This window comes from Poecilia reticulata, unplaced genomic scaffold, assembly GCF_000633615.1.
Source record: "Poecilia reticulata strain Guanapo unplaced genomic scaffold, Guppy_female_1.0+MT scaffold_605, whole genome shotgun sequence".
Classification (NCBI taxonomy): domain Eukaryota; kingdom Metazoa; phylum Chordata; class Actinopteri; order Cyprinodontiformes; family Poeciliidae; genus Poecilia; species Poecilia reticulata.
Window position 1 is genome coordinate 1 of NW_007615358.1, and position 11,107 is coordinate 11,107.

Below are 11,107 nucleotides of genomic sequence, written 5' to 3' on the forward strand. Positions count from 1 at the left end.
CCCCCCACCTTTATACTTATTAGATAGGGATTTCTTTAGCTTCATTAGGTTTTTATAGAGCTTTAAAACTCCACATATAACAAGTTTTAATGTTTAAAGAAATGCATAGAAAATGATCTGTTTCAGTTAGTTGTTTAAATGGATTATGTAATTAAGGCTAGCGTGACATTTTTGTTGTTGTTGCTTTTGTTATTGTGTTATTTCACACTTTGTGAACATAACGAGGAAAACAAACTAACAAGTGTCGTTTCGAAAACCGGACACACAAGAAAATGCAGAAACTGCAGCTAAAATTAGTGTCTACTAAAGTAAGAAAAGAAAATGCAGTGGATTTCAAAAGTATTCATACCTCTCTTCCAAATTTTGCCACATTGCAACCACAAAGGTAAACATATTCAGTTGGAATTTAATGTGAAAGACCAACACAATGAAAAGATCAGAGTTGACTTGAATTTCATTTGTTTGGTTTTTTTTAAGGAAAAAAAGTGCAGAAAAAAAAAAATTTAAATTTGATATATAAAAAAAAAACGGGGAGATTTTTTATTTGTTTGTTTTTAATTGCCCAGCCCTAAACACTACATATTTTAACTCTTTGATCTGTATTTGTATAAATCAGTACTCTTTAACTACAAGGGAACAATAATTGAGCCAAATTTCTGGAGAGAAAATACCAAAAATGTGTTTTTAAACCAGCTCCTACAGTTTACCCCATCCTGGAATTGGAAGAGGTAATTCCAGGATGTATCGCCCCCTTTAGGTCTAAAGTCGAAAGACCAACAGGGGTAAAAGCTCTTCGAAAAGGCTTTATGGGACAGTATTATGTAGCATCCTGGTAGTGTTGAATTGATTCTTTCATTCATGTTTGAGAAATCCTTTAATCTCCATGGCAACCATTCGGCTGTACAAAACGCATGGTTGGACTTGGCTCCGCCTTCGAGGACGAAGCTCCTCCACTGGGCTGCAGTTTCAGAGTTTGAGTTTACGCCTCCCCCACTCAGCTCCTTCAAACTAGCTAGCAGCAATTAGCAAACACCTGGTTAAACACACGCTAAGATCATTGTAGGAGCTACTTCTCAGTGGTAAAAACGTTGCTAAAGGGCGAATAGAGGAGAAAAGTTTTGATGACTTTCTGAAGGCAGAGCTTCAGAAAGACAAGGGATTTCTTAAAGAGACAGTGGTGCAATTTCAAGCCTTTAAATATTGAAGTCATATTTTATTATTATTTTTTTATAACAACTGAAGGTAACATAGTTACTTTATTGTGCTATAAAATGGGACTTTGTGCCTGGAAAACACATGACTCTGTCCCTTTAAAGCAGGGATGCCCAAAGTGGGTCCTCGAGGGCCGGCATCCTGCATGTTTTAGTTCTCTCCCTGGTTTAACGCACCTGGATCAAATGATGGCTCATTAGAAGGTCTCAGAATAACAATTGACATGCTGAAAAGGTTGTTACTACCACCAGGGAGAGAGCTAAAACGTGCAGGATGTCGGCCTTCGAGGACCGACTTTGGGCACCCCTGCTTTAAAGCTTTTAGCACAGTGACAGCTGTTGCAGACGGCCTGGTTTAGACATCCTCTGTGTTACTGTATGCTGTTCACACTGCTGGCAGCGCAGACCTGTTGGTGTGAGGAGAGCTGAGATGTGTCACTTGAGCTTGGCAGATGCAATCTCAGTTATTCTTAGAGCTGAAGTCCCACCAGTTCCCCCTTCCCTGTGAACCATGTGTGGTTCTGATCAGTTTGAAGGTTGAGTGTCACCATCGGCCTCGGAAATACAAAAACAAAAACATGAGAGAAAAGTGTAGAAAAACTGTAGCCAGTGCAGATTGATTTCATCTCATGTCCCCTCTCTCTCTCTCTCTCTCTCTCTCTCTCTCTCTCTCTCTCTCTCTCTCTCTCTCTCTCTCTCTCTCTCTCTCTGTCTTTGTCTCTGTCTCTGTCTCTCTGTCTCGGTCTCGGTCTCTCCAGTCAGTCCCAGCGACAGCAGGACATTTTGTCTGGCCCCAGTCCGGTCATTAGAGACCCCGTCTCACAAGCAGTCCAACGGAGACCTGAGGCTGAACCCACACTGGAGGCCCCAGAGCCCGAAGAGTCCCAAAAGCCCCAAGGTTCTGCGGCTGAGTCCCCAGGAAAGCAGGTACGCCGGGACTTTAAACCACTAACGTCCTACTTTGGTTCTGCTCGTTTCTTTTTTAACAATATGTATTTAAACAACAACAAGAAAAAAAATCACATATTACATACTTCAACAAACATAAAACCATTTTAGAGCTGCGCTGCTAATGGCTGCATATAGCTTTGTTATGTTAGTTCTGGTTTGTTGTTTTTTCAGACTTTTATTCCCTCTGGTTTTGGATGCTGGGCAGCTGGAAGGAATTTTAGCTTATTTTTATTTTGTTACTCTGACTAACAAAAGGTATTGTTTTTACAACTAGGATATTAAAAAGCTAAAAAAAATAACAAACAAAAACAAACAACAACCCTAAACTACAACCACAAATCACAGAGGAGTTGAAAGTGAAACTTTGTGACTGCAGACAGAGAAGAAGGAAGTTCAAACCTTCTCTACCATCAATCATAATGGATGCTGCCTGGACACTGAGCCGTCTGTGTGTCCGTTAGTCATAAGCCTGATGAAATAACGGTCTTCAGTCAGAGGCCTCTTCTAATTTGTTCCATCACTAACTGCTACTGGAAATCCTTCCTTATCCGTCCTTATTTCTGACCACAAACTTTCATTCAGAACTTTTGTTTATATCATCAAGCGACATGTTGATTTTAAACTGTAAATGAAGGAAATATATAAATAACATTAAAACCGGGGATGCAGAGTCCACTTTTTTCACTTCGGTACGATACAGATGCAGAAGCTAAATTGATTTTAAATATCTTTTCTTTTTTCAAACACAGACATAAATGTGCTGAATTACAAATGTATCTGATACCTATGCACCAGCACAGCACACCTAAATACACCAACAGCTTCACAAGCTTGGTCAAACATGTAAACACAACCTTAATTTATTCAGTCAGTGCAGTTAAGAGAATAATGTGAAATAATAATAAAGAAACTGAAATTGACAAAAAAAATAGGTTGACTTGGTCAAACATGTAAAAATAAACTGCAACAAAACTTCTTTCAATGGTTTATAAAGCGCAATTAGGAATTCTAAATATAATGAATAATAAAACATGATGTCACTTAGAGAACCACACAGAATTAGACTGAACAGAATCTGCCTCTTTGGATGAAGCACATTATCACCATGTTTTTTTTTTTCAGTCCAGCGACTGATACTGATATTAGGCGTTCTAAGATGTTCTGCTCGTCTCACTGCTTCCAGTTTATCGATGAGGGCCAAGCTGCTGGAGTCGGACAGCAACGAGAACGGAGACGCCATGGACGACTTCGAGGAGTACCGCCCCCCCACGCCGACCTCGGCCTCCACTCAGAACGGTAACGCTGCCGTCTGGGCAGTAGGAGCTACTGCTCATTGCAACGCTGGTAAAAATGTTGTTAAAGGCTTAGTAGAGGAGGTATGTTATGACGACTTTCTGAAGGCGGAGTTTCCGAAAGAGCAGGAAGCATTAAAATGACAGAGGCCTAATTTCAAGACGTTAAGTTAAAAACTCAAATTTGAACTCGTATTTGAGTTTCTAACCACTTAAGTTAACATAGTTACTTGACTGTGCTATAAGTTGGCACTATGTGCCTGGAAACACATAATACTGCTCCTTTAAGACTCACCCAAGTCTGGGAGTGTGAATTAGAAACAGAAGCTGAATGAATAATAAATGCGTGGAGTCATTACTGTCTCACATCTCTTTTTTTTCTCTAAACTTTCTCTCTCTCTCTCTCTACAGGCTCCTCATCGAAGGACAGCCTCCGCCTCCCCCCCTCCCAGGGAGACTCTGGCAGCGAGGAGGGGGGCTACTCCCCGGCCGGCTCCCCCATGCCCGAGAGGGGGTTCCTTGGCGGTGCCGTCAAGAACACGCACCGGGCATTGCTAGGCTGCGGCTCCCTCTTGTCCTCTGTGGCACTGGGTCGGGGCTTGGACGTTCCCCCCAGGGTTCCCCCTCGAACTAACCCTCCCGCCTTGGAGGAACGCTCCTCCTTTGAGCTGGAGATCTCCCCCCCCAGGCCGCTCATAACTGACCCCCCTGTGGTGGACGACCTCATCACCTTCTCCACCTCTGAGCCGCTCCCCAAGCCACTGCTGGATTTAGCCCTGCAGTACCAGGAGCTGAAGCCGTTGCCCCTGACGCCACCACCGCCCAACCCTCGCGAAAGGTCCGGCCCCCGGACACCGCAGACGCACTACAGCGGCCCGCCGAGCCCGGGGACTCCACTGCAGCAGGACGGCGCTGTCCCGGTGGACTGGACCGCTAGTTCTGGTTCCAGCAACGGAGAGCTGAGCAGCGAGGCCTGGGAGCACCGACCTGACCGCAGGAGGAGGTCCAGCTACGGCCTACACGCCTCCCAGCTGGGTCAGTGGGTTCACTCCCCCTACCGTTATAACCCTGAGAGCCACATTTGCCTTTATCCACATAAATAATATTACACCTGATAGTCCGGTAGACTCAGTTCAATTGGGGATCAAAGTTGCGACATTTGTAGCATTTTCACCTGGTGCAGTTCCCCTCCTTGCCTGTGGGGAGTGCTGCATTAAGAACCACTGAAGAAGACACTTTCTACTTCACAATATGTAAACAAATATGACGGCGTCAGATTTTAGCAGATTTTGTCGATGGTACAAGACAACAAGTTATTTCTCCCGCTAACCCTGAAAAAAACAGCAGGTGTTTGTTTTGGTTTTATTTACCCAGAATGCCCTGCGCTCATGGCCAGATTTAAAAGGATAGGGGCAAATTTTTTTGCTCTATTGACCAAAAATGTATTTTACTCATATAAATGAAAACACATTGGTGGAGCTCATCAGTGGGTACAAGTAATCAACTTTACACACTGATGTCTACATAATAACCCTGAAAAGATGTAGTTTAGATTTAGAATAAAATTTTTATTACTCATATTGTTTCTATTCAACATTTACATTATTAAAACACCTCATTTAACACGGGTTGGTTAGTTTTATGTAGACTATGATTTTTATAAAACGTGTTAATAAAAATGCATTTAAAAAATAAATCTCTGGAGCCCCCAAAAACTTGGCTCTCTGGGCTTCTACCCCTGTAAGCTCTTCTTAAAGTCTGGCCCAGTTTCTTAAAAATAATTTAAAAAATTGACCTTGTTAAAATGAATATAAAATATAAATATTAACTTAAGGAAATTTGTTATTTTTTATTTCTGTTTTTAAGTTTTGAAATAAAAAAAACAACTAACTTTTGTAGAAAGGAGAAACAAACAATGATTTCCAATTTAATAACAAAGAAAATAGATCCAAAACACTATCACCCATACTTCTGGTGTGGAAAATCAATTTATTACATAAAAAACTGTTGAAAGCAGCATTTGTTATTAATTTTACATTTGAAACATTAGTTGATTCTTTATAATTTTAAGGCAGAGTTATTAAGAGCCATTGCCGAAGAACCAGAAAGCCTCCTTAGCCTGATCTAATAATAATTAGAGTCTACCTCTGCTGTTTTAATTCTCACTAGTGTTTTTTTTTTTTTTTTTTTAATTTGTCTTCTCCAGCTCTCTTCTTATTGGAAGTGCCATTTTAAATCAGCAGAGTACTTCCTTTAAGTACCTGCTCTTCGCCCAGATTGGGTTTCGGATTCGGGTTTTTAATTTAGCTCTGTGATTCATCTGCAACCCCTAACCGAGCTCGTTCCACCCGGCCGCGCACGCAAATCCCAATCCGGCTTTAACCTTGAGTCCCGTACCACCGCGGCATAACAATGTGCCACCCCCACACACACACACACGCGCACATGCACACACACGGTTCTCCCGGAATTATCATTGTCTTTTGTTTTTAGTGAGAATTTTTGTTTCCATTTAGCAGCACAGGGGATACTTCGTTGCTGCAGGAGCTTTTTCATTAGCATCAAAGCTTCTCTGCAGCCATTTGCATATCTCAGGTAACAGCTGGCCCTTGCTGTACTTCACTGCTAATACTGGCTAAGCAGAGCTATCAACCAGGGTTTTTATTTGTCAAATGCTGTTTTTTTCACTCTTCTGTGATTGGAGTTTTCTTTCATTAAATAGCGCAGGATGAGTGCAGCACATTGGATGGAAATGTAGCAGATTCCAGACTGCTAATCTGCAGTCTGTCTGCTGGAAAGCTGGGCGAATTTGTGTGAAACCACTATGCCTTTCAATAATAGTGTTCACATTACGTTTTGTGCTACATTCTTTGTGCTGTTTTCTCTCCGAGTTTTAGACGGAAGCAAAGTAGTTCATGATTGTGGAGTAGGAGGAACAACTAAAAATATGAAAAGTGCGACATGCATTTGTATTCAGATTCTCTGACTACACGTATTGTGAAGTTTCATCCTTAACGATTTTGTCGCAGTATTTACCAACTGTTTATTGACCAAAAAAATAAATAAATAAATTGGTATCGGCCAAAATTTGGAATGAGGATTTTTAAGAGTGGAGGTTGTCTAGAAATCAGCAATCAGTGCACCCCCAGTTCTTTGGTCTTCGTCATTTTGTTTGTTCTCTAATGGTTTCTAGCAAATCTGTGAGGCCTCCTGAGAACATTTGGATTCATACTGATTCCACTTGACCGGATTTTATTTTGTGAACTGAGATGAATGCAAATACATGCAGATTTGCAGGATTATCTTTTGTGATGAAAACACATGAAATATACAATGAAAGCTCAAAGGAAATGTCAATGATGTAATCTTTCAGACAGTTGCATCGATTTTCTTCACACCTGTTTCAATTTATGTTGCAGTAATGTAAACGACCCAATTTTGGCGCCCCCCTGTGGTAACACCCCGGTGTTGAAAACGGGTCTGAATGTTCTCCAAATTTTTTGGTCGCTTGAACTACATGTCACAAAAACACATACACACCTTACACGGCGCCCTCACATGCTCAAAAAGTCTTCAATTAATGTATCTAAATGTTGGGCCTTAAAAAGTATTCAATTTATTATAAAAAGTAAGTTTGCCTTTAATATAGGGGGACAGTTTTAAAATTTTGTCCTGACAGGACGAACTATTTAATCTCGTATACTCTATGTAATTTTTTTCCTGTGGGACTTTTCTGTTTAGTCGCACCCACACTTCTTGTGTGTAACAGGAGACGGTTGAGGCTAGCATGCCACTGCTGTGGTAGTTCATGATTGTGGAGTACAAGATTATCGGCAGTTGGCTGGACAAAGTTTGTACATTCCAGTCGTAGGGGTTAAATTCCCTTTATAATGGCCTTAAAACGTCTTAAATTTGAGTTAGGGAAACCTGCAAAAACCCTGAATTTTAAGACAAGAAAAAAACCCCATCATTAACCAAGTGTGTTTTAGCTAATATGCTTGTTGACTGGAATGACGCAGGCGACAGACTGCCACATGGTTCGCCTGGCAGCCTGCGCTTGAAAAAGAGATGTTTATTCAGAGGATTTTTCTCACTTTTTTTTTTTTTTTATATTCTGCTGCTCTAGTGTGACTCCTGATTGCTCGCTCTTGTCAGCTGAAAAGCTCGGCAGCCTTTGAGGGTAACTGTTGATGTAAATAATGCCATTTGGCAGACGCATCACATTTGGAAACAGCAAATGTTCACTCAGGGTGATTTATTCTGAGTTTAATGTTCTTGTCAGCGCCAATTTACGCTTTGTCTGCTGCTCTTGCAGCTCTGTCAACTAGTTAAACAGCACTATGTTACACTTAATTGAGACTAATTACATCAACATTCCTCACTTGTAATTGCTCCATTTCTGTTTTTTTTTTCTTTTTTCGTGTTGCAGTAACGTTGTGCTTTCATCTTCTTGTTTTTGATCAATTTCACTGAATGGATTAAATCAGACGAGAGACGGTTGAGTGGAGCACTTCAGCCATTAGATCTGATTAAAGAGACATTTTTGCTGTGCTCCTTGGTCTTCAGGATATTTGTTCAATGACAAACCTGACAAATTGACCGAACAGGACTTTTAACTGAATTCACTTGTTTACAGCAATATGACATAATTCCATTACAGATTTTAAATAAAAGTATAAAATTATGAATAAAAGCCTCTATTAATGTGCTAATAGCAGATTAGCATACTGCTAATTTTGTTTGCGCTTAGCACACCTAGAAAATTCTAAAGCACTAATACATAAACTTTGAGATGAATAAAGTTTACATCTGTTTTCGAGTTTTAGTTATCGACTGTTAAGAATTCTTCAAATAATTGTTTTTCTCTTACGTTTGCGTTTCCTCGCTAATAGCGATTTCAAACAACAGATATACAAGAACAAAATAAAGAACATGATATTAGCATTATAGGCCATTATAGATCATGTAAAAAAATTTAAAATAAAATGTACGTTATATTGTTGAAGGTTGTCATTCAAGGGCAAATGTAATTTGAACTGTAGTTAGCACTTTAGCATTAGCTTCAGTTTGAATAATTCTTTTGTGCTAGCAGAGCTAATGTTTATGATTAGTGCTTTAGGGTTAGCGTAACTAACTTTTTATAGCTAGTATTCCCCACCAGATTTTTTTTTATCATAGCATTTTTGATGTTATGCATCATTTTCATCCCACTTTACAATGGTACGCTACTTGTTGTTTATAACTTCAAATCCCAGTAAAATGTTGATGTTCCACACTTAACGTGACGTGAAAGTTTCTTTTTATTTAGGAATCTATTGAAGCGTAACACTTTTTTGTTGTTTTGTTCCAGTTTTAGATCTCCCCCTATGCCAAGACACACTGGACTTTGAGGACAAGACCTCCGTACCCTACGCCCTCCACCCCAACCCAGCGCTATGGAGCCCCAAAACCCGGCGCCTAGAGGTCAGTGTCATCCCCCGGCCACGCCCGTCTCCCATCCGGCCCCGCATCGACCCTTGGAGCTTCATCTCGGCGGGTGGCGCCATCTCAGCAGGCGGCCGCAGCCCCATCCGCACAGACGGCCACGCCCTGGGCTACCAACCCTCGCCCACCAACCCCTTCACCAGCTGCGACCCTTTCCCCTCTCCGGACTGTGACCCCTTTGCCCTCAAGGCGGACCCTTCCAGCAGCTCTGACGGCGCGCCGCCCTTCGACCCGTTCTCCGCTCCGTTCCGGACCTCCCGATCCGCCCCATGCTCCGCCAACGGCTCGCCCACGCTGCCCTCGTTCCGCATCGCACCCATCAACCCGGCGGACCCGGCCTTCATGGACCTGGGCTGGGCGGCCTGTGGCAAGCCTCTGGACGTGACCAAAGAGAGAGCCCACCCCCGCAGGACGCTTGGGCTCAAGCCCTTCAAGTCGCCAACGCAACTCAGAGACGATCGCTTCTGAACCCAAATCTCATTCCCAGTCGTGGATTATATGGAATGCAGACTTCATCCCAGCTATACCTGAGTGAGGTTGACCCCGCCCCCAACTTCTTCAAATTGAGTGTAATTGGTGTTAAACATTTCTGCTACGTTTGTGCTGCTCAAATTTTAATTAATGTTAATAAATGTTTCTGGTGGTCATCAAAGGTTAATCAGCCACTTCACATTTACAAAATAAAACATGTTTCTGAAGTTTTCGAAGATCAACCAGCCCCTACCACCTCCGCACTAACAAAATCAAACTGCACTGATATAAATTAATTGTGCTATATTTGTGTCCTGATTAGTGCAGCTAAAATTTTAGCAGCACCAAATTTGACACAGAATTGTTTTAATATTTTAAGTGTGAAAGCAGGGGCTGGGGGAACCTTTTGATGACTTCGAAAAGTATCTGGAAACGTTTACCGTTAATTTGGTAGACGACGTCTGGGGGGGTCTGGTGACCTAGAAATCTTAAAAATCACAGCGGCACAAACAAAAATGAATACTGCACAAATGGAACCCTGCTGATTGAAACCATATGTTGTTTGATTTTGTAAATGTGGAATGGCTGGTCGACTTTGTTGGCCTCTGGAAACATTTAGTAATATCTTTTAAAATAACAGCGGCACAAATGAAGATTTTTGCTGCACAAACGTTTGACACCAGTTTTGTTTAATTTGAAGAAGGTGGCTGTTGTGGGTCAACTTCAATCAGGTGCCAATGCAATTCAGTCCAGGACCATTTTCACTACTGTTTTTTTTTTTTTTTTTTAGTTTTGTTTGTCTTTGGGACGAAAACTTGGAACCTTTCAAATTAAAATCCCACTGAGGGTAGGGAGCTGCAGGCATTGTAGTTCTTTCTACCCCAGCCTGGTGGTTTGGAGAGCAGAAAGCCAGGGGAAAAGGTGATACAATGGATTGTGGGATATCTGCCTGTGAACCAACGGCTGGTGCCAATTTCATTTTCCTTTTTCATTTTTTCCTGGCGTCTCGTCTGTGTTACTGCTGTCCCTTTGAAGGAGCAGAATCCAGATCAGCAGCCTCATCTTGATCTTCTGTCATCCTGCTCCTATCAGCTGCTTTCATCTCCCCCTGCTGCTTTGAAGCATTGTGACAATGCAGAGGTGGATCAGGCCTTTTTTTTTTTTTTTTTTTTTTTTACAGCTTCATCCTGCAGACTGAAAGCAGTCAGGACAATGAAAGAAAATTGGAGTGCCTTATTTTGTGAAGTGTTTTTAATATATATATATACATATATATATATATATATCTTAAAGGTTCCCCTGAACCAGTAAATGGCCCGGGCCATTTACAGCTGGTGCGTTAGACAAGATTTGACCTAAATTTTCCAGATTGTGTAAGAAAAGAAAAAAAAAAAAAAATAGAAGAAAAAAAAATCAAATGCTTGTGAGTGTGCATCTGTGTCTCATTGTTGGAAGAAAGCTTCTTTTCTTTTTCTTTTTACAGTTTTGTTGCTTTATGGGAGAATCCACTCGGTAGATATTCTAGGCCACTCATGAAATCCAAAACGAAAACCGCGACCCGGGCGTTACCCCCCTTCTACTCCCCCCCCACCTTCAGAAGTAGAAAGCATTCCAGTCACATTCCTCGGGAAATGCCAGGGATTGGACAGATCCACTGGGCTGGCAGGCGACACGGCGGCCCAGGAAGCGGGACGGGGA

The 11,107-nt window shown here is 41.7% G+C and overlaps 1 protein-coding gene across 1 annotated transcript; it reads left to right on the forward strand.

Moving 5' to 3' along the window:
• Positions 1 to 1,969: 1,969 nt before the first annotated feature.
• Positions 1,970 to 11,096, forward strand: LOC103461106 (mitogen-activated protein kinase kinase kinase 11-like; the record flags this gene model as incomplete). Its single annotated transcript, XM_008403439.1, has 4 exons — positions 1,970 to 2,138; positions 3,346 to 3,458; positions 3,866 to 4,489; positions 8,805 to 11,096. Coding segments are annotated over 4 exons (1,508 nt in total), but the record flags the coding sequence as incomplete, so codon positions are not given.
• Between the last annotated feature and the right edge of the window lie 11 nt (positions 11,097 to 11,107).